Source organism: Pogoniulus pusillus, chromosome 29 (assembly GCF_015220805.1).
Source record: "Pogoniulus pusillus isolate bPogPus1 chromosome 29, bPogPus1.pri, whole genome shotgun sequence".
NCBI lineage: Eukaryota > Metazoa > Chordata > Aves > Piciformes > Lybiidae > Pogoniulus > Pogoniulus pusillus.
Genome location: NC_087292.1, coordinates 16,669,051 through 16,690,273, shown reverse-complemented (window position 1 = coordinate 16,690,273; position 21,223 = coordinate 16,669,051). Strand labels below are relative to the sequence as shown.

The window sequence follows — 21,223 nt, the reverse complement described above, 5'->3', positions numbered from 1 at the left end:
CGCGTGTCTCTGTGTGCCCCCCCCGCAGCCACACATGTCCCGCGTGTCTCTGTGTGTGTCCCCCCCGCAGCCACACATGTCCCGCGTGTCTCTGTGTGTGTCCCCCCCCGCAGCCACACATGTCCCGCGTGTCTGTGTCCCCCCCCCGCAGCCACACATGTCCCGCGTGTCTCTGTGTGTGTCCCCCCCGCAGCCACACATGTCCCGCGTGTCTCTGTGTGTCCCCCCCGCAGCCACACATGTCCCGCGTGTCTCTGTGTGTCCCCCCCCCGCAGCCATACATGTCCCGCGTGTCTCTGTGTGTGTCCCCCCCGCAGCCACACATGTCCCGCGTGTCTCTGTGTGTCCCCCCCCCGCAGCCACACATGTCCCGCGTGTCTCTGTGTGTCCCCCCCCCGCAGCCATACATGTCCCGCGTGTCTCTGTGTGTCCCCCCCCCGCAGCCATACATGTCCCGCGTGTCTCTGTGTGTCCCCCCCCCGCAGCCATACCTGTCCCGCGTGTCTCTGTGTGTCCCCCCCTCGCAGCCACACATGTCCCGCGTGTCTCTGTGTGTGTCCCCTGCAGCCATACATGTCCCGCGTGTCTCTGTGTGTGTCCCCCGCAGCCATACATGTCCCGCGTGTCTCTGTGTGTGTCCCCCGCAGCCATACATGTCCCGCGTGTCTCTGTGTGCCCCCCCGCAGCCACACATGTCCCGCGTGTCTCTGTGTGTGTCCCCCGCAGCCACACATGTCCCGCGTGTCTCTGTGTGCCCCCCCCGCAGCCACACATGTCCCGCGTGTCTCTGTGTGCCCCCCCCGCAGCCACACATGTCCCGCGTGTCTCTGTGTGTCCCCCCCCCGCAGCCATACATGTCCCGCGTGTCTCTGTGTGTGTCCCCCCCGGGAAACCTGTGCCAGTGTCTCACCACCCTCACTGCAAAGAATTTCTTCCTCATCCCCAGTCTCAATCTCCTCTCTTCCAGCTCAAAGCCATTGTCTCTCTTCTTGTCCCTCCCCAGCTCTCCTGTAGCATCCTTCAGGTACTGGCAGGCTGCAATGAAGTCCTCCTGGAGCCTTCTCTTCTCCAGGCTGAGCAACCCCAACTCCCTCAGCCTGTCCCCACAGGGGAGCTTCTCCAGCCCTCTGAGCATCTTTGTAGCCTCCTCTGAACCCTCTTCAGCAGCTCCAAGTCCCTCTTGGTCCCTCCAGGTCTCTCCCTGAGGCCCCAGCACTGGAGGCAGTGCTGCAGGTGAGGTCTGAGCAGAGCAGAGAGGCAGAATCCCCTCCCTGTGCTGCTGCTCTGTGCTTTGGATGCAGCCAGCACACAGCTGGCTCTGGGCTGCCAGCAACCAGTGCTGGCTCCTGGGGAGTTTGGCACCAACTGACACCCCCAAAGCCTCATAGGATCACAGAATCAAGCAGGCTGGAAGAGAGCTCCAAGCTCAGCCAGCCCAGCCTAGCACCCAGCCCTGCCCAACCAACCAGACCATGGCACTAAGTGCCCCAGCCAGGCTTGGCTTCAACACCTCCAGCCACAGACACTCTACCACCTCCCTGGGCAGCCCATCCCATGCAACATCTCCCAGACCCTCTCCTCCTGGGGAACCCCAGCCCTGCTCCTGCCCCCCACCATGCCCAGCCCCAGGGGAGGGAAACTGGATCCCTTCTGAGTCAAAGCTCCTTGGCTTGCTCTTAATAAAGAGGCTGAGCTGTTTTCCATGACTGGATTTATTGTGGTTGGCATCTTCTGAGGACTTGTTTGGCTCTTCCTCTGGAAGGGCTTTGCTTGCACAGGGCATGGCAGCAGTACCCTCACTCCAGCATCAACCTGGGGGCTTTATTCTGGGGGTGTGTGTGTGTGAAGTTTTCCTCTCTGGGAATGGTGATCAAGTGTAGGTCCCTTGTGTGTTCCAGCTGGCTGTAAAGCACACAGTTAGCAGACAGAGGCTTCAAGTATCCCTTGGTAGATCTTTAAGGTCCATTTAATGCATTTTATTAGTACTTAATGCACTGTATTAGTATTTAATGCATTTTTATTAGTATTCTCACAATACAAAGAGAAGCCTCAGAACTCAAACAATCCATTTCTGGAGAGGGACTGACACAGGTTTTCATACCAAGTTTATTTCTGTGGTTTGGGGTTGGGTTTTTTTTCCTCTATCTTCCTTTTTTACCTTCCCCCCTCCCCTCTTTTAAATCATTATCGCTACTTTTTTAAATTGCTTTTGCTTTGTTTGGGTTTTCTTTTTGCACAACAACAACCTCAAGTCGACGATGAAAGGCAGGAACCTCCCCCCCGAAGGCTCTGTTAAGCGATGGAAAGCCCTGCCAGGGCCTGTGCCTGGGCTGTGGCTAGAGGAATGAATCCTGCCCAGGGGGCTAAGCTCAGCCACGCAGTCACCTCCCAACCCTCTGCTTGCAGCCCTAGGCCAGTCTGTTCCTCCTGGGGGTGGGCAGCTGAGTACCACCGCTTGGCACTTTGGTACTTTCCACCTTCAGAGCACTGTAGAGGGAGTGGATGCAGTGGTCCCCGCGGGGCAGGGAGTGGTGGTGCCCCCTTGGCATGGGATGGGTGGCGGGGGTGGGGAGGGGAAACTGAGGTGTGGAGGATGCCAAGGTTGAGCTGCCTGCTTGCACACACATCCTCCCCTTCTCTCAGGTCCCAGCATCCCAGCAGCGGGGTGAGGGCAGCTGCCTCCCTGCCCCCGTGGAGAGCACGGAGCAGCCCAACGGAGGGGCTGGGCAGCGCTCCTCTTGTGCTCTAAGGACAACCGACTGCAGAGGTGGAGCGGATTGGTTTGGCTGAGTCACCTCGGCCGAGCACGGGGAGGAAGAAGTCTCTAGCACCGTTCGCAGCCAGTCCCTGACTCGAGTTTCCAGTGGCTGGAGAGTGGATGTGCATCAGCGGTTCCCGTCTGCCTGCGCACAGCCACTGCCAGGGAGGGAGGGGAGGAAGGCAAAGCAGCAGGGAGGGAACGACCCCAAGCCCACCAGCTCTGCTGCGCGGAGCCAGGGCCAGCGAGTGCCGCCGGGCTGAGCCAGAGCAAGCAAGCCGCAGGGAGCAGCCGCACAGACCTGCCCCCACCCAAAGTAGGATGCATGCAATTGTCACCTGCTGCCACCACCCCTGGAAGGTCAGCTCGAAGGGCTGGGGGAGGAGTGAACGGTTTTTAATGAGGCACAAAAGATGAGAGAAGGAACAGGCTGGGCCCAGAAGCAGTCTGAGGGAGCAGCAGCCCTCGGCGTGGCCATGCATGGGCAGAGCCAAGCTCTTGGCTGAAAGGGGTCACCTGCCCCAGGTGGTCCTGCTCAGGCAGAGGGGGGTTGGACTCCATGATCTCCAGAAGTCCTTTTCAACCTCTCCCATTCTGTGATTCTAAGGGATAAGAGCAGTGCAGAGCTTTAATCTGGGATGTGAGCCCAGCTGTCCCAGCTCCCACCCAGCTTTTGGTGCCAGCTGGGATCTTACTTAGAATCATAGAATCAGTCAGGGCTGGAAGGGACCACAAGGATCAGCCAGATCCAATCCCCCTGCCATGGGCAGGGACACCCTGTGAGGGGGTGCCCACAGCCTCAGCCAGCCTGGCCTTAAACACCTTCAGCCATGGGGTCTCAGCCACCTCCCTGGGCAACCCCTTCCAGCCTCTCACCACTCTCATGGTGATTTAGCTTCAGCTTCTCTGTCCTGCTCAAACCAGAGGCCTTTCTCCAGCACAGCTCTTAGAAAGGTGTTTACAAGCATCTGCAAGGCACCAGCTCATCCTTGCTCCCTTACACACCTGCAAACACCCCCGGGCCAGGCAGGGCTGCTCCTGGCCCTGCCAAAGATGCTCCTCCCTGCCAAGGATGCTCCTCCCTGCCAGGTCCAAAGCCTCACATCCACCAGCTGCTGCACAACTGGGGCTGGACACTGCCCTTCCAAAGCTTGATCCATGAACATCTCTGGGAATCAAGGAAGAACCTCAGGCCCTACTGTCAAGAAGGTAGCCTTGGGAACCTGGGGGTGGGGTGGATTGAATGCTGTATCTCTGTGGGAATGGTCCAGGAAGGAGGGAGGCTGGGACAGGAAGGATGTTAATGAGGATACTTAATTAGCCTCAAGTCATGAAGTATGCTGCTGCTGCACACAACCATTGGCAAACCCAGGGGAAGGAAAGGCAGGCTGGGCTCAGCACGGTGGGGGCAGTGGATGGGTGGACAGCCCTGATCCAGCCAAAGCCACGGAGAGGGTGTTTGGTGCACACAGCCAAAGCACTCAGCCCTTTCTTTCCCTGATCCAAACACCAAGCTCCTCGACGTCCCTGCACTCGTCTGCACCAGGCAAACACCAGCCCTGCCACACCTGAAGCAGCTTTGGCCCCGGGGATGAGGCTGTGTCCTTGGCACAAGGCACCTTGGCAGCAGGCTCCAGGCTGCCAGTGCAAAGCTCTGCCTGCACGTCCCTGCTCCCCTGACGCAGCAGCTGACCCTGCCCAGGCCATGGGCCCTGTCCCTCACAGCACCCACCCAAGGCAGGGCATCAAAACCAGCTTCCAGTGCTCACACCTGCACAAGCACCTCTTGCTGGGCCACTCTCTGCCTTTCCCCTGCCATTTATTCCCCTTTTGCCAGGCAAAGCTACTGCAAGAATAAATCCCCACCTGCAGGCTGGGCTGGGAAGGAGAGCGGGCACAAGGCTGGCACAAAGGACCGAGGTGGGAGATCCAGGCAGGAGCTGAGTCCAGAGGGTTGGCAGCTGTTGGAGGGGGTTGCCTGCACCCAGCACAACCTAAGGCTGAGGGCTGCTCTACCAGCACACACCAAACCTCGCAGCTCCTCTGCTCCCCTCGCAGCTCCTCTGCTCCCCTCCCGCAGCAACTCTGATCCCCTCCTGCACCTCCTCTGCTCCCCTCTCAGCTCCTCTGCTCCCCTCCTGCAGCTCCTCTGCTCCCCTCCTGCACCTCCTGGGCTCCCCTCCCGCAGCAACTCTTCTCCCCTGCCGCACCTCCTCAGCTCCCCTCGCAGCAGGAGCTTCGGATCGATACCCACCAGGACTGAAGCACCCCCTCCACTCCTCCTCCCAGCCCTTCCTGAGGAGCAGCCTCATCCCTGCTCTCCCTGCCCTGCCCGCAGGACTCAGCTGCCTCCAGCTCCCCCACTCCAGCATTTTCCAGCTGCTCCCTGCTCCAGCATCCATCCCACCCTGGCGTTTGGGGGTTTGTTTTTATCCCCCCACCCCAGCCCAGCCTCCAACTCCTTCCCAGCCCCCTGCAGAGAGTGACCCCAGTCCTGTTTCTCTTTGTTCCAAACTCCTGCTCATGAGCACAACATTTCTGATAAGGTTAATCATCATCATCATAATCATCATCATTATAAGTACTAAAAACAGTATTTACAACAAGCTCCAGGTCAGAATTAACACACCAAGCAAACACTCAGCACCACAGAGAGTAGGAGAAGTAAGAGGGGAGAGGGGATAGGGAAGGGGTTAATATCTCTCAGATACCTTCTCAGGCCCCACCACCGCGGGACGCAGACATTTGACAGCTTCAACCGTTTCTTACACACAAACATTTCGTGTCAGTGACTCTTGTCAGGTCGGGGTGGGTTGGAAACACTTTCTGGGGGCTACACAAGATGGAGTGATGCTGGTGGGGATGCTCTGCAGAGAGGCTTACCTAAGGATCGCTGCTACTAGAAACTGATCATTACCTAGTGGCAAGAAATTCAACCCCCAGTTTCCTTCCTTCCTTCCTTCCTTCCTCCCTCCCTCCCCTCTCCCTTTGCCCCAAGTCTTCTGATTTTGGTTTGGTTTGGTTTATTTTATGGTCACTGACAGCAGTGAGGCTTTCTAACAGTCCTGCCCTCCCTCCACCCCAGCCTGGGTTGTGGAGGGGTTTGGGGTAGCCCTTCCCTTCTAGGAGCAAAGTCTCCTCATGCCACACCAAGCCCCTCCAGGAATTCCTCCCAAATCCAGCTGAGACTTCTGAGGAGATGAGCCAAAGTGCCTGGGATCTGATCTTCTGCAGCTGCTGCTCTGTGGCTTTCTAAGGGGCTCCTGTCACCACCTGATGTGGTTCCTGTCACCACCCCAGGCCATCATCTTTAGCTAAAAACAGCACAGGGGAGACAGAAAGTTCAGCTTTGGCCATGCCTCAGCAATGGTTTCTTTTTTGGAGGCCAAGAGGGTTGTTATCTCCTCTTTGCTGTCTCTGCATGGTCCCAAGGAGCCCTGGACTAGGCTGTGCTCATGTCCCATTGCTAGGAGACCCATGCCCAGCTCTGCACCCTACCTGCACTTAAGTCAGCCTCCCTAAGCATCTTCCAAAGGCCACCACAGAGTCCCTGATGCCAGCCCCAGGCTGGCTCTTTGGAGGCACAGCGTGCAGAGGGCATCCATCCATCACTAACAATGAAGCATCTTGGTGCAGTGGAAGCCTCTTGGGTTTATCCTGGGCTCTGTGAGGGTAGTCAGAATGGAAGGGCCATGGTGAGGAGAAGGAGAGCAGTGCCCTGGTGTAAACAGCACCCAGGGATCCTGTGCCCTGTCCCCAAACACCACATGGGTCTGTTCAAAAACTCAGATCTCCAAGCACTGGCCAGAGAGGAGCTCTTCTTACCTTCTGCCTCACCTGAAAGCAGCTTCCACCATCTCCTGTGCCAAGCTTTGCCAGAGGACCATGCTCCTGCAGGCTGCTCCTCAGCACTGTGTCCCAACAAGCCCTGCTTGCTCCAAAGTGGCCATTCTTGCTCTGAGGTGCAACAGCTCCACTTGGTTGTTCAAGGCAGAAGCAGAGCTGGGGTGAGGTGGGCAGGTCTGTGTAGCTGTTTCAGTGTGTGGTGGCTGCCTGGACCTCAGCTGGCTCCACAAACCATGGCACTAGGAGATGAGGAAGTCCATGGGCTTTGGCAGTCACCTCTCTAGACAGGGCTGCCATGCTTGCATGGTCTCTGCCCACCCCTACCTCCTTCAGGAGACACTTTGTCCTCAGAGAGAGGCCTGAAAAACTAAAGAGAGTCAAGGAAGGAGCATGGGGACATCTCCTCACCCTTACTGAGGGACTGCTGCCCCCGAGCTCACTCTTACCCAAAGCCAAAGATCTGGAGGCGTTGGGCAGCCAGAGCTCTGGGGTCTGCCCTGTGGTGGCAGCAAGGCTCACACCCAGCTCTGGCAGGAGGGAAGGGTGGTCATTCTGATCACTGGAAGGCTCTGGCACACCATCTCTGCTGGATTTGCCTCTCCTGCTGGAGGGAAATCTCCTGGTCTGGGAGTGTTGGAGAGCTGACAGACTGAGCACTCTCTCCAGGGCTCCAGCAGAGCCCAGGACTGAATCACCATTGTGTGGCTCTCCTGGGCTGCTCAGCCAGGTCCTCTTGGTCCCTGCTCTGCCAGGGAGCAGGTGCCTTGGTCTATGGGTTCCTTCAGTCCACTGCCAACCAGGTCCTCAGGCCATGCCTGCCACGATGGGGACTTGCTGCGGCAGTCAGCACCGAGCTCTGGGTGGAGAACCTGCCCTCCTGTCACACTGGCGAGCAAAGAGCCATCCAGAGCCGAGGCCTTTGGCTCACTGCCTGCCTGGGCTGGCTCCAGAGGCAGCCACGGGGTGGGGGTGCTCCTGCATGCCGCAGCTGCTGAGCCAGCCCAGCCCTTCTTTTTCTTTCCTCCTCCCACTGCCTAACACCAGGCTGTTCCCTGCCCCACCTCACACACAGCAACGTCCACTTCCTTCCCACCATTCTGAAACCCAGCACTGGCTCAGAGCAAACACCAAGAGGAGGAGAAGAAGTCTGTAGCTCCATGCCACTGCTGGGTGGATTTATTCAGGGCTTGATTTTCCTTCTTTGTTTTACATCACTTCATGTTTTTTTTTTCCCCTCTATAATTCTTTGGAGGTTTTTTGTTTGTTTTATATCACTTTAAGACTTTTTTTCCCCCCTATAAAAGGACCAAACCCTCCAAAGAAGCTGCTGGGTTGATTGAGCCATCAATTGATTCTCTGTTCCCCATGAATTAGTGGTTACCTGCTCAGAGATCCCTAAGATCCCCACAAGCACTGAAGGATGAAGGATGCAGAGAGAGAGGAGTGTGTAGCTGGGGGACAAACACTGGGGGGAGAGGTGGGGGTGGGGGATGGAGAACCCAATGCTGCATCTAAGACAAAGAAAAGAAAAGGTGTTGGGAGGTGGATGGGTTGGGTTGGTAAGAGGAACCAGGTGCTAGATGTGTAGAAAAGCTTCTTAGCCAGAGATCTCCTCTCGCTGCTCCTTGTTCCTGCGCACCTCGGCTGCGTGCAGCTCCTGCAGAGAGGGCAGAGGTGAGCCCAGGCTGGCACCTTCTGCTCGGGCAGCCTCTGGCTTCACAGAGCCACAGTAGCAGGCAGGGTTGGAAGGGAGCACAAGGATCAGGCAGTTCCAACCCCCCTGCCATGCCCAGGGACACCTCACACTAGAGCAGGCTGCCCACAGCCTCAGCCAGCCTGGCCTGAAACACCTCCAGCCATGAGGCTTCTACCACCTCCCTGGGCAACCCCTGCCAGGCTCTCACCACTCTCCTGCTGAACAACTTCCTCCTAACATCCACTCTGAATCTCCCCATTTCCAGCTTTGTTCCATCCCCCCAGTCCTATCCCTACCTGACATCCAAAAAGTCCCTCCCCAGCTTTCTTGCAGCCCCCTTCAGATCCTGCAAGGCCACAAGAAGGTCCCCTGGCAGCCTTCTCTCCTCTCCAGCCTGCACAGCCCCAACTGCCTCAGTCTCTCCTCACAGCAGAGCAGCTCCAGCCCTCTGCTCATCCTCCTGGCCCTTCTATGGACACCTTCCAGCACCTCCACATCCCTCTTGTCCCAGGGACTCCAGCACTGGATGCAGTACTCCAGGTGGGGTCTCAGCAGTGGGGAGCAGAGAGGCAGGATCCCTTCCCTCTCCCTGCTGCCTACACTCCAAACCCTCCCTGGGCAACCTGTGCCAGTGTCTCACCAAACCATTCTGGATTCCAAACACACTCAAGTTTTCCTTCTCTTCCCTCTCAGGACCACCCAACCTGATCCTGAACACCTGCAGGGAGGTTGTGGAGCACAGAATGTGATCTTGGCTGATTGTTAACCAACTTAGCAGAAGCAAAAGGAAAAGCTGAGATGCAAACTCCACCATTTCCAGCTGAATTGGTCTTAAATCTCTCCATTTGTGCTCCTCAGGAGACAGAGCCTGTCCTGGCAGGGACTTGTGGCTTGTGTCCTGTTCTGGGCAGCCAGCAATAAGCCAGCAATGAGCAATCACCTTCCCTTATGGAATCATGGAATGGTTTTGTTGGAAGGGAGCTCAAAGCTCAGCCAGTTCCAAGCCCCCTGCCACAGATAGAGACACCTCCCACTAGAACAGGTCACTCAAGGCCTCATCCAACCTGGTCATGAACACCTCCAGGGAGGTTGTGGAGCACAGAAGCACAGAATGTGATCTTTGATCACATTCTGTGCTTCTGTGCTCCACAACCCTCCCTGGGCAACCTGATTCTGTGTTCCACAACCCTCCCTGGGCAACTTGATTCTGTGCTCCACAACCCTCCCTGGGCAACCTGATTCTGTGTTCCACAACCCTCCCTGGGCAACTTGATTCTGTGCTCCACAACCCTCCCTGGGCAACCTGATTCTGTGTTCCACAACCCTCCCTGGGCAACCTGATTCTGTGCTCCACACCCCCCCTGAGCAACTTGTGCCAACGTCTCGCCACCCTCACTGAAAAGAACTTCTTCCTAACATCCAGTTTCAATCTCCCCCTCTGCCAGTTTTGGAGCACCAACCTCACCTTCTCACGGAGCCTCTCCCTCAAGGCAGCCAGATGTGCTTCACGGATCTCCCTGCTCAGCTCCATCTTGTAGTTGAGCTTCTCCTCGGCCAGGCGGCTGAAGTTGTTGTTCTCCTCCAGCGCCTTGTGCAGCACTTCCCGTTCATGTTCCCTCTTCTCAGCCAGCTGCTTCAGCACCTGGGCCTCCTGAGTCTGCACAGCAGGAGAGGTGTGAGGCCACCAAAAGGCCTCTGCTGGCTTTCAGCTCTCCAGAAAGCCTTTCCTGAGCTTCTCCTCTGGTCTGTACCTTTCTGCCGCCCTCCTCCACCTCGTAACGCTCTTGGCTTGGAAGATCACAGAGTGGGTTGGAAGGGACCTCCAAAGGTCACCTTGGCCACCCCTCTGCAATCAGCAGGGCCTTCTGCAACCACAACAGGTAGCTCACAGCCACTGCCAAGATGAGCTGCAGTGGTGCCAGGGCTGGGGCAGCTCCTACCTCTCTGGGCAGCCTGGGCCAGGCTCTCCCCAGCCTCAGGGGCAAACATTTCTCCCTGCTCTCCAGCCTGAATCTCCCTCTTTGAGTTCAAACCATCCTCCTTTGTCCTGTCCTTGCTCAAATGTATGTCCCCAGCTTTCTTTTGAAGCACTGCAAGGCCACCAGAAGGTCTCTCTGGAGCCTTCTCTTCTCCAGGCTGATCAAGCCCACCACTTCAGATTGCTCCTGCTGAGCCAGTCTCAGGGTTTGGTGCAATCAGGACCCACCACAGAAAGCTCACAGCTTCTGTAGGGCATCTCATTACCTTCCTCCTCTCTTCTGCAGCCTCCAGCCTCCTCTGCAGCTCCTCCAGGGACAGGTCCTTCTTCTTGGGGGGGGAGGAAAGGATGGGGCTCTCAGGAGACAAATCTGAAGGGGACTTCAGGATCACTTCAAAGCTCTGGCCTGATGCCCTCTTATCCAGCTGCTTCACCTCCATATCTTTGAGAGGGGGAAAGTAAACATAGGGACCCTGTGAAGCTGTGGCACTCAGAAGAGAGCTCACAAGATCTTCACAGAGAAGTGAGGCTGCTCCCATGTCCTGACCCAGGAGCTTTTGTTATACCCTCCCAAACTTCCTAGTCAGTGAGCAGCTCCATCCCCCCAGGCCAAGGAATTCACTCCCCAGGACACGCCAGGGAGCTGAGGAGCTGCCTGCAGAAGCCTCATGCACACAGCCCTGCAGCTGCTGAGGGAGCAGGGCACCTACCTCCATACTGGTAGATGGTGTTAGGGTGGGGCTGGGTGTGGAAGCAGGAGCAGATGAGGGAGAGCAGAGACAGCTCCTTCATTTTCTCCTTGTAGGCTGGAAAAGAAGAAACTGCAGTGAGAAGAGCCTGATGGCCAGGACAGAGCTTCTCTTTTGGGCCTCAAAACGTTGTTAAGCTCACTGAGTCCAAGCCTTCCCCCAGCACTGCCAGGCCAACACCAAGGCATGGTCCTCAGCACCACAGCTCCAGGCTTTGAAACCCCTGCAGGGATGGGGACTCCACCACTGCCCTGGGCAGCCTGGGCCAAACCTCAGCAACCCTTTCCATGAAGGAATTGTTCCTCATGTCCAACCAAAGCCTCCCCTGGGGAGACCTGAGGCCTCTTGTTCCTTGGGAGAAGAGCCCAACCTCCACCTGGCTTCAGCCTCCTTTGGGGGAGCTGCAGAGGGCCAGAAGGTCTCCCCTCAGCCTCCTTTTGCCCTTGGCCCACACAGGCAGAGGATGACACTGGCCTCCAAGCAAGTAAATCATAGAATCACCACAGAATGGTTTGAGCTAGAAGGGGTCTTAAAGGCCACCTAGGTCCAAACTTCTACCCCTTCCCCAGGAGCAGGTTGCTCAGAGCCCCATCCAGCCTGGCTTCCAACCCTCTGTCCCCACAGCCTTCTGCAAAGGACAGGGAAACACACACCCCCTGACAGCCCTGCTGCTGGGAGCACTGCAGCTTGCTCATTACTCCTGTGGCTGGAGGACACCTCACAGCACCCTTAGTGACCACAAGTGCAGGAGGTGCTGCACCAAGGGCAGTGCTGCCAGCAGTCCTGAGCAGGCTCCCCTGGACTAAAGGAGAGACCTTCATGTGCAAACGTTTCAGTGCTTAAAGGGGCTCAATGGAAAGGTGGGGACAGGGCTTGTTGCGACAGGACAAGGGTGGGATGGTTTGAACAAGGATGGGATTTTGCTCCTCTGCTCTGCTCTACTAAGACCCTCCCTGCAGTCCCAGGGCAGCTCTGGAGTCCTCAGCACAGCACAGACAGAGATCTGTTGTAGCAGGGCCAGGGGAGGCCACAGTAGTGCTGGAAGGGCTCAGCTGTGGGGCCAGGCTGGGAGCATTGGGCTTGGTCAGCCTGGAGAAGAGAAGGCTCCAGAGAGACCTTCTGGTGGCCTTCAGTGCTTCCAAAGAAAGCTGGGGACATACATTTGAGCAAGGACAGGACAAGGGGGGATGGTTTGAACTCAAAGAGGGAGATTCAGGCTGGAGAGCAGGGAGAAATGTTTGCCCCTGAGGCTGGGGAGAGCCTGGCCCAGGCTGCCCAGGGAGGTAGGACCTGCCCCAGCCCTGGCACCACTGCAGCTCAGGCTGGTTGTGTCTGTGAGCAACCTGCTGTGGTTGGGGATGTCCCTGGGGACAGCAAGGGGGTTGGACTGGATGAGCCTGAAAGGTCTCTCCCAACCCAAGCCATTCTATGATTCTATTACCATTTAAAGCAAACCAACCATGCACTGAGGTCGCTGCTCCACCAGCCCCGGGTCAAACCAGGCCATGCAGCAGATGTGGCCCACCCCTGGCCCAGGGTTTAGTCATCTCCCAGCAATGACATCAGTCTATTTCATGATTTGACCTTCAGTAGGTGTCCCCAGCACTGGTTTCAAGGCCCTCTGCATAGAGGAGGGTACAGAGTCACAGAATCTTTTGTGCTGGCAAAGACCTTTCAGATCTCCAAGAGCAGCAGGCTGCAGCCTGAGCCTGTGAGGAGGTCTGGGCGGTGATTGCACAGCTGCCTCCATTCCACCGGGATCTTCCCTGCCCTGCCCTCCCTTCTGTGGCTGAACAGGACCGTCCCTGTCCATCAATTAAAGCCGAAAGCCTGGAGAGGACAAAAGGAGCCGCTCCGCTGCGCTGCGCTGCTGCCCTAATGAGCTGCGGAGATGCTCTGCCTCCTTCCCCCCGCAGCTGCCTCTCGGCTGCAGCCGGCAGACGCCAGCAGCATCCCGGGGGGGAAAGGTTGGGCTGGCGACCCTCGGAGCATCGGAGAGCGGTGGGGGAGGGCCCCGGGCAGGCCTCACCACTCGCTCCGGTGCCCGCAGCGCGGGGAGGAGCGGACGGGAGGCAGCGCCGGAGCCGCCGGGAGCCTGCCCGGAGCCTGCCCGGAGCTGTCCCTTCAGCACCACCGCCGGGGCCGCGGCACGGAGCCCGACCAGGGAGCTGCAGCGGGGCCGGGCAGCCTGCGCCAGCCTCAGCGGCAAACATCTCTCCCTGCTCTCCGCTCTCAATCTCCCTCTTTGAGCCCAAACCATCCTCCCTTGTCCTGCCCTTGCTCAAAGCTCTGTCCCCAGCTTTCTTTGGAAGCACTGAAGGCCACCAGAAGGTCTCCAGGGAGCCTTCTCAAGCCCAACCCTCTCAGCCTGGCCTCACAGCAGAGCCCTTCCAGCCCTGCCAGCACTGCTGTGGCCTCCTCTGGCCCTGCTCCAACAGATTCCTGTCTGTGCTGAGGACTCCAGAGCTGCCCTGGGACTGCAGGGAGGGTCTCAGGAGAGCAGAGGGGCAAAATCCCCTCCCTGCCCCTGCTGCTGGGGATCAGCCTTGGAGAAGGCTGGGTCTGGGTGGGCAGTGCCAGCTCATGTCCAGCTTTTCACCTCCCCAGCACCCAAATTCCTTCTCCTCAGAGCTGCTCTCCAGGCCTTTATCCCACAGAGACTGACACTGGAGGTTGACCTCAACCAGGTACAGCATCTTGCATTTGACCTGGTTGCATCCCAAGGCATTCCCACAGGCCCATTTCTGAAGGAAGGGAAGGACCAAGCCCTGAAGAAATCATCCCTGACCCAGTCACCAGGGGAAGAAAGGAGCCCTGCAAAGATCACATTCTGTGCTTCTGTGCTCCACAACCCCCCTGGAGGTGTTCAGGACCAGGTTGGATGAGGCCCTGAGTGACCTGTTCTAGTGGGAGGTGTCTCTATCTGTGGCAGGGGGCTTGGAACTGGCTGAGCTTTGAGCTCCCTTCCAACAAAACCATTCCATGATTCCATAAGGGAAGGTGATTGCTCATTGCTGGCTTATTGCTGGCTGCCCAGAACAGGACACAAGCCACAAGTCCCTGCCAGGACAGGCTCTGTCTCCTGAGGAGCACAAATGGAGAGATTTAAGACCAATTCAGCTGGAAATGGTGGAGTTTGTATCTCAGCTTTTCCTTTTGCTTCTGCTAAGTTGGTTAATCAGCCAAGATCACATTCTGTGCTCCACAACCTCCCTGCAGGTGTTCAGGATCAGGTTGGGTGGTCCTGAGAGGGAAGAGAAGGAAAACTTGAGTGTGTTTGGAATCCAGAATGGTTTGGTGAGACACTGGCACAGGTTGCCCAGGGAGGGTTTGGAGTGTGGGCAGCAGGGAGAGGGAAGGGATCCTGCCTCTCTGCTCCTCACTGCTGAGACCACACCTGGAGTACTGCAACCAGTGCTGGATCCTCTGGGACAAGAGGGATGTGGAGGTGCTGGAAGGTGTCCATAGAAGGGCCAGGAGGATGAGCAGAGGGCTGGAGCTGCTCTGCTGTGAGGAGAGACTGAGGCAGCTGGGGCTGTGCAGTCTGGAGAGGAGAGAAGGCTCCCAGGGGACCTTCTTGTGGCCTTGCAGGATCTGAAGGGGGCTACAAGAAAGCTGGGGAGGGACTCTTTGGATGTCAGGTAGGGATAGGACTGGGGGGATGGAACAAAGCTGGAAATGGGGAGAGTCAGCCTGCTTTTCCACATCCCTGCTGCTTCCTGTGAGCACTCTCCCCAGCACTGATCCCTGCAAAGTGTTTATCTTCAAGTCAGCCCCTGGGAACACAAGGAGCAGCTGTGGTGCAGGAGCTGGAGGAGGGGTGAGGTGAGCAAGCAATGGGAACCACCTTTCCACTCACTGTGTGCCTGCCAAGGGGGCTCCACCAGCTGTCAGTCATTAAAAAGTTCTCTCCTCTGCCTCCTAAGCAGAGACAATTGAGCTGCACATGGCCTGAACAGCCTGGCCCTTGGTTTGGTGTTTATCATAGAACCACAGCCTGGTTTTGATTGGAAGATACCTTGAAGATTATGGAGTTCAACTCTTAACCCAGCACTGCCAGGGTACCACCACACCATGGCCCTCAGCACCACATCTCCAGTGGTGTGGCCCAGGGATCAGTGCTGGGGCCAGGCCTGTTCAATATCTTTACTGATGATCTGGAGCAGGGGATTGAGTCCAGCATCAGTAAGTTTGCAGATGACACCAAGCTAGGAGCAGCTGTGGAGCTGTTGGAGGGGAGGAGAGCCCTGCAGAAGGACCTGGCCAGGCTGCATGGGTGGGCAGAGGCCAAGGGGATGAGACTGAACAAGGCCAAGTGCAGGGCTCTGCACTTTGGCCACAACAACCCCAAGCAGCACTACAGGCTGGGGCCAGAGTGGCTGAGAGCAGCCAGGCAGAGAGGGAGCTGGGGGTGCTGGCAGAGAGGAGCTGCAGAGGAGGCAGCAGTGCCCAGGTGGGCAGGAGAGCCAATGGCATCCTGGGCTGGCTCAGGAGCAGTGTGGGCAGCAGGACAAGGGAGGTTCTTCTGCCCCTGTGCTCAGCACTGCTCAGGGCACCCCTGGAGTGCTGTGTCCAGTTCTGGGCACCTCAATTCCAGAGAGATGTTGAGGTGCTGGAAGGTGTCCAGAGCAGAGCAGCAAGGCTGGGGAGGGGCCTGGAGCACAGCCCTGTGAGGAGAGGCTGAGGGAGCTGGGGGGGTGCAGCCTGCAGCAGAGGAGGCTCAGGGCAGAGCTCATTGCTGCCTGCAGCTGCCTGCAGGGAGGCTGTAGCCAGCTGGGGTTGGGCTCTGCTGCCAGGCACCCAGCACCAGAACAAGGGGACACAGCCTCAAGCTGTGCCAGGGCAGGTCTAGGCTGGATGTTGTTAGGAAGTTCCTGGCAGAGAGAGTGATTGGCATTGGAATGGGCTGCCCAGGGAGGTGATGGAGTGGCTGTGGCTGGAGGTTTTGCAGCCAAGCCTGGCTGGGGCACTTAGTGCCATGGTCTGGTTGGTTGGGCAGGGCACTAGGTTGGGCTGGCTGAGCTTGGAGCTCTCTTCCAGCCTGGCTGATTCTATGATTCTATGATCTCTAAGGCTTTGAAGCCTCTCCAGGGATGGAGACTGCCCTGGCAAGCCTCAGCCAGGCTCTGACAACCCTCAAGGGCAAGAAATTGTTCCTCATATCCAACCTACCCCTCCCCTAGCACAACTTGAGGCCATTTCCTCTTGTCCTGTTGCTTGTTTCTTAGAAGAAGAGCCCAACCCCCACCAGGCTCCAACCTCCTTTCAGTGACTGGTAGAGAAGTCAGCATCAGCCTCCTTTTCTCCAGGCTGAACAACCCCAGAAGGATGCTTAATGACATCCAGTGAGGCTGTACAGGCACAACAGTGGTGCAGAATTGCTCCCTCTGAGCCTGAGGCAGAGCAGGACTCACTCCTGTGAGTTCAGGCAGTCGAGATGGATGAGAGTGGATGAGCTGAGCTACCTCTGGCAGCAAGGTCAAAGGAAGGTGATTAAAAGAAAATAATTAGGCTTGCAAAGAGAACCCTGGAGAAGTAAAAATTGCTTCCACCAAGAATATTATGCCAGGAGAAAATGAGAACAGCCCAATTCTAGAGGGAGAGAAATCACAACCAGAAGGTAGAGAGGCCAAGCAGAGAGCCCTTCAGCACAAAGCTGCAATGCCAGAGGCACAACAAGAGCAGGCACAGCCCTCACTGAGCCTGCAGAGCTCCACAGACTCAAGATATTCTCATCTGCTGTGAATCCTGCCACAAAAAAACAACAGCCAGGCCTTCACCTGAGTCTAACTCACTCCCACCTTGCTCCCCTGCTTCCAAAAGCAGGCCAGCAGGAGAGCTCACACAAGCAGGACACCCCAGCAGCTGCTTCTTTGCTTTCAGATCAGTGCCTGTGCCCTACCCTGATGCCATACACCATGGCAGGGGGGGTTGGACTCGATGAGCTCTTTGGGTCCCCTTCCAACCCCTGACATCCAGTGGTGGCAGCTGCTCACCATCAGAGCTGGGGCACAGAAGCTGCCATGGGTGAGCCCAGGAGCAGCAGATGTGTGGCTTCCTCTGCCTTCTCCTGGACATCTGCTCAAGTAGCACCCTGGAACCCAACTCCTATCCCCTCCCTTCATCTACAGCTCATAAAACCCCTGTCATGGGCAGGGATACCTCCCACTAGAACAGGTCACTCAAGGCCTCATCCAACCTGGTCATGAACACCTCCAGGGAGGTTGTGGAGCACAGAATCACCCAATGTGATCTTTGATCACATTGGGTGATTCTGTGCTCCACAACCTCCCTGGAGGTGATCAAAGATCACATTGGGTGATTCTGTGCTCCACAACTTCCCTGGGCAACCTGTGCCAGTGTCTCCCCACCCTCACTGGCAGGAATTTCTTCCTCATCTCCAGTCTCCATCTGCCCTCCTCAAGTTTCAAATCACCCTCAATCCATGCAGATGTGTTAACCATGCCTACAAGAGATCCTTCTGCCTCCTACCAGTGATCAAGGGATGTGATGCTAAGGCTATATTGATTCCACCAACACCTGAGGAAAGAGTGATTTCTTGAGAGCACAGAGATGGAGAGCTTGAGAGAGAGGCTTCTGACCCTCCAGCATGGGCACTAGAAGGATCAGGGTGGGGTAATACCTTATGGTGCCCACCACTAGCATCCAGGAAAGGGACTGAGGGGACAACTCAGACCTATACAAAGCCACAGGACCCTCAAGTTTCAGCACAGGAGAGGAAAACCTCAGGTTCTGCCAAGGTGCCTTTATCATGCCTAGTTGTGAGGCCAGGAATGCCAAACCACTGCTTGCTCCTGGCTCCACCTTCTCAGCCCTGCTAACGGCAGAGGAAAGCCTCCGAGGCTGTCACCTTGCTGCATCATTTCCCAGCCTCCTCTCTCTGGATTCAACCCAGATAGGGAAAGTTGCTCAGCCCCAACTGATCCAGCCAGACATCCCTTCTGCGCTGCAGAGGCGCACAAAGCCTCAGCAGATGCTGGGAGGAGGAGGTGTGAAGGCTCAACCCCTGCAAGGGCTGCCCTGAGCAGGGCCAGCACCGCAGCTCAGCCCGCACTGAGCATGTGCCACCATCCTGCCGGGCTCCCGGCGCCAGCGGCCACCCAGCGCCCAGGAGGATGGCAGGGAGGACAGAGGGAGGGTTGGGCAGAGCAAGCCTCACTTCTCTTCACCTCAGAGATTTGTTTGTTTAAACCTTCCCGAGGGGACGACCCCCCCAAGGCAGCAGCCGCAGACAGCTGCAGCTGCTCCCCCCCCCGGCCCCAGCGAGGATTTGTTTTCGACGCTGATGAAGGAGGAGATACTGCAGAAAGCAACCAAGAGTCTCTCCTTAATTTAAGGATGTGTCTGCCTTTTCCTGCTGCCACCCCACCCCACTGCCCAGCTCTGCCCCAAGTGCTGCCTGCCAGCCCTGCACAGGCGGCTGGGCGAGGCTTTAGCTGCCCTGGCAAACACAGGCTCGTCAGAACAGCTCAGAAGGGTTTGGGCTGGAAGAGACTTCAGACATCTACTCCCTTGCCATGGGCAGGGACACCTCTCTGCTAGGCTTGCTCAAGGCCTCGTTCAATCTGCCTTATACTCCTCCAGGGAGGGGACAGCCACATCCCTGCTCTTCCCTCCTGCCACAGCAGCTTCCCTGCCACGTCCTCCTCCCTGAAACTGCTTCTCTACCCGACCTGAGGCACAGGGAAATGTGGCTTCTCCGAAGCACTCCACGATCCCAAGTCTCCTTTGCCAGTCCAAGTGCATCTTCGAGAAGATGAAACGTGCCACAGGTATGTGGGGGGGGGGGGGGGGGGGGGGAGGGAAGGGGAGGATGCAGCAGCTGGAAGATGCATTTTATGTCTCAGTGCCTTTCATCCACCTCAAGTTCGAGGCAACCTTGGCTCAGCTGGCTGGCAAGCCTCGGCCATCCCTCCCACCCTGCAAACAAGGTCCAATCCTGCTCTGTGGGGAAGGCAGGGAGATGGGTGGGACCTCCCTCCCTCCCTGAGACAGGGACAGATACAATGGCTGGAGATTCTCTGTCACAGACACAGCTTTGCAGGGCTGCTTCGGCACCTTTCATCGCCTGCAAAGCCCACTCGGGATCAGCTGCACCTTTACCACTCCCTCCCCACACTCCTCCATCTCTCTCTCAGACTCATCCTCCCCCACCCCGCACCTCCTGGCCTTTTCAAAAGGAGAAAGGAATGGAAGCTGCAGGCAGGAGACAGGGGTGAAGGCCAGAGGAAGGAGCAAGAGGTGCAGCCTGGTCTCCTCGGGCTGGCTCCCTGGCTGGGGGCACAAAGCACTGCCTGCTGTTCCTGTTCAGCCCTGCATCCCAGCCCCCCGCCCCGGGTTCAGCTTCCCCCCACCCAAGCTCCTCTTTTCACTGCTGCAATCAGAGCCACTGCCAGAGAAAAAAATGAGGTTTCTAAAGAGGAAGACCCTCCAACTCCCCCCCCACCCCGCCCCTGCTCACTCTCCCACCGCAGGCTTTTTTCCCCCCTCCTTCACCTGCATTCCCAGTTTCAGCCATTTGAATCCCTCCTGCCCACTGCAAAGCGCCAAGACAGGACTGCAGGTCCTGGCTGCACCGGAGCAGCACAGCATCCTCCGGGCAGGTGCCCACCCTGCAGCCAAAGAGCCGAGCCCAGGGCAGGTCCTGGCAGCCGCTGCCGCTCTCGGCAGTGCTGCTGCAGGGGTGGGGGGCTGGGAAGAGCTTCCCTTGCAGCATCTCCTTCACCCAACGCCATCAGAGGACCGCTCCCCTCTAGCGTCTGGTAAGGAAGGAACGTGAGCTGTGGAAGAAACCCGAGGAAGGGAAGCCTTCAGAACACCCAAAAACCCCAACCAGGTTCTCCTGCTCGGCTGCTTTTTGAGGGCGTTTTTCTCTTTCTCTTCTTTTCCATTCCCCTTTTAGGCAACAAATGAGTTCCAGAACCCAAAATGTAATCGTTGATTTCTCTGCATCCAGCCACAAATACTTCTTAAGGGGGTGGGAAGGAGCTGTATCATGACAATGATAATTAATTGGTGGTGGGGAGGGGAAGGAAGGGGGGGGTTAGGAAATAAAAAAGAGCTGTCTCATGTTATGAGAAGAAAAATGAATTGGCAGCAGCAGCAGCAGCTTCTCACAGCAGAGGGGAACAGCAGCAGTATTTTAAACGGGGGAGTTCCTCACACGTGTGTATTGCTATTAAAATCCAAAGCCCACCTGCAGTCTTGCATCAGAGGGGGGGAGGTGTGGGAAAGGAAAGGGAACAATGCTGTCTCCTCACCAAATGCACCAAAAAGAGAGAATAACCTCTCCCTCCCCCCCCTCTCCCCCCAAAAAAAAAGCCAAATGAAACGTTGCTGGTTCAATCCATGACTCGATGAGAAGCTCTCTTCCCCTCCCCTAAAAATAAACCCGACTCAAACCCGAAAGAAACCTACCCCAAAAGATGCTTCTCTTACCTGAGACGGTGCTGGCCATGCTGCTGCTGTGGCTGCTGTTGCTGTTGCGGTGCTGCGGGTGCTGCAAGGAGCTGCGGGTGCTGCAGTGCTGCGGGAGGGCAGGGACTGACTCAGCTGCAGGGGGCTGCAGCCATCCGCGGTGGGGAGAGGCTTGGAGAGCCCACGGAAAGGGAAGGGCTGCGAAGAAAAGAGAGAGAAGGGTCAGCGGCTCCGAATATTTAATCAGCCTATCCAAGCCTCCTCTCCTGCCTGGCTCTGGGCAGCAGATCCCTCCCAGGCAAGACCCGCGGGGGGTGCGAGGGGGGGGAATCAGGAGACACACCCAGCCAGGCTCTGGCAGAGAGGGGATTTTTTTCCTCCTCTTCCTCCCTTTCTTGTCTGCTCTAGGCAGGCTGAGCTGCCTTTTTTTTTTCCCCCCTTCCCCCTTGCTGAAAGCAAAAATAAGCAAAGTCTTTTTTCTTCTTCTTGAAGGCATCTGCTGTAAGGTGGTGCCCACCCCACAGTGCCAGGGCTGGGAGCTGAGGGGCAAACCCCAGCCCATCCTTAGCTAGGCTGAGGGGTAAAACTCAGCCCCCAAGCCCTCCTTAGCCAGACTGAAGGGTAAAATCCAACCCCTGAGCCCTCCTTAGCCAGGCTGAGGGGTAAAATCTCAAACTCAAAGCTATTCTTAGCTAGGCTAAGGGGTAAAACTCAGCCCCCAAGCCCTTCTTAGCCAGGCTGAAGGGTAAAACCCAACC

At 57.2% G+C, this 21,223-nt stretch overlaps 1 protein-coding gene across 1 annotated transcript; it reads right to left on the bottom strand.

Annotated features, from left to right (window-relative positions):
- Positions 1-7,752: 7,752 nt before the first annotated feature.
- On the bottom strand, positions 7,753-20,909 carry STMN3 (stathmin 3). Its single transcript, XM_064167686.1, has 6 exons — positions 20,809-20,909; positions 20,487-20,663; positions 10,989-11,084; positions 10,545-10,720; positions 9,766-9,957; positions 7,753-8,261 (listed from the first exon to the last, which is right to left on the bottom strand). Exons 2-6 carry the CDS (start codon positions 20,503-20,505, stop codon positions 8,202-8,204), a joined length of 543 nt encoding a protein of 180 aa, XP_064023756.1. The 5' UTR covers positions 20,506-20,663; positions 20,809-20,909; the 3' UTR covers positions 7,753-8,201.
- Between the last annotated feature and the right edge of the window lie 314 nt (positions 20,910-21,223).

Coding starts and splice junctions, on each gene's coding strand:
- STMN3 (XM_064167686.1), bottom strand. Junction 9,958..10,544: donor CTGCAGAAGAGAGGAGGAAG/GTAATGAGATGC, acceptor CCTGCTGTGCAG/ACTCAGGAGGCCCAGGTGCT. Junction 8,262..9,765: donor GGGAGAGGCTCCGTGAGAAG/GTGAGGTTGGTG, acceptor CCCTCTCTGCAG/GAGCTGCACGCAGCCGAGGT.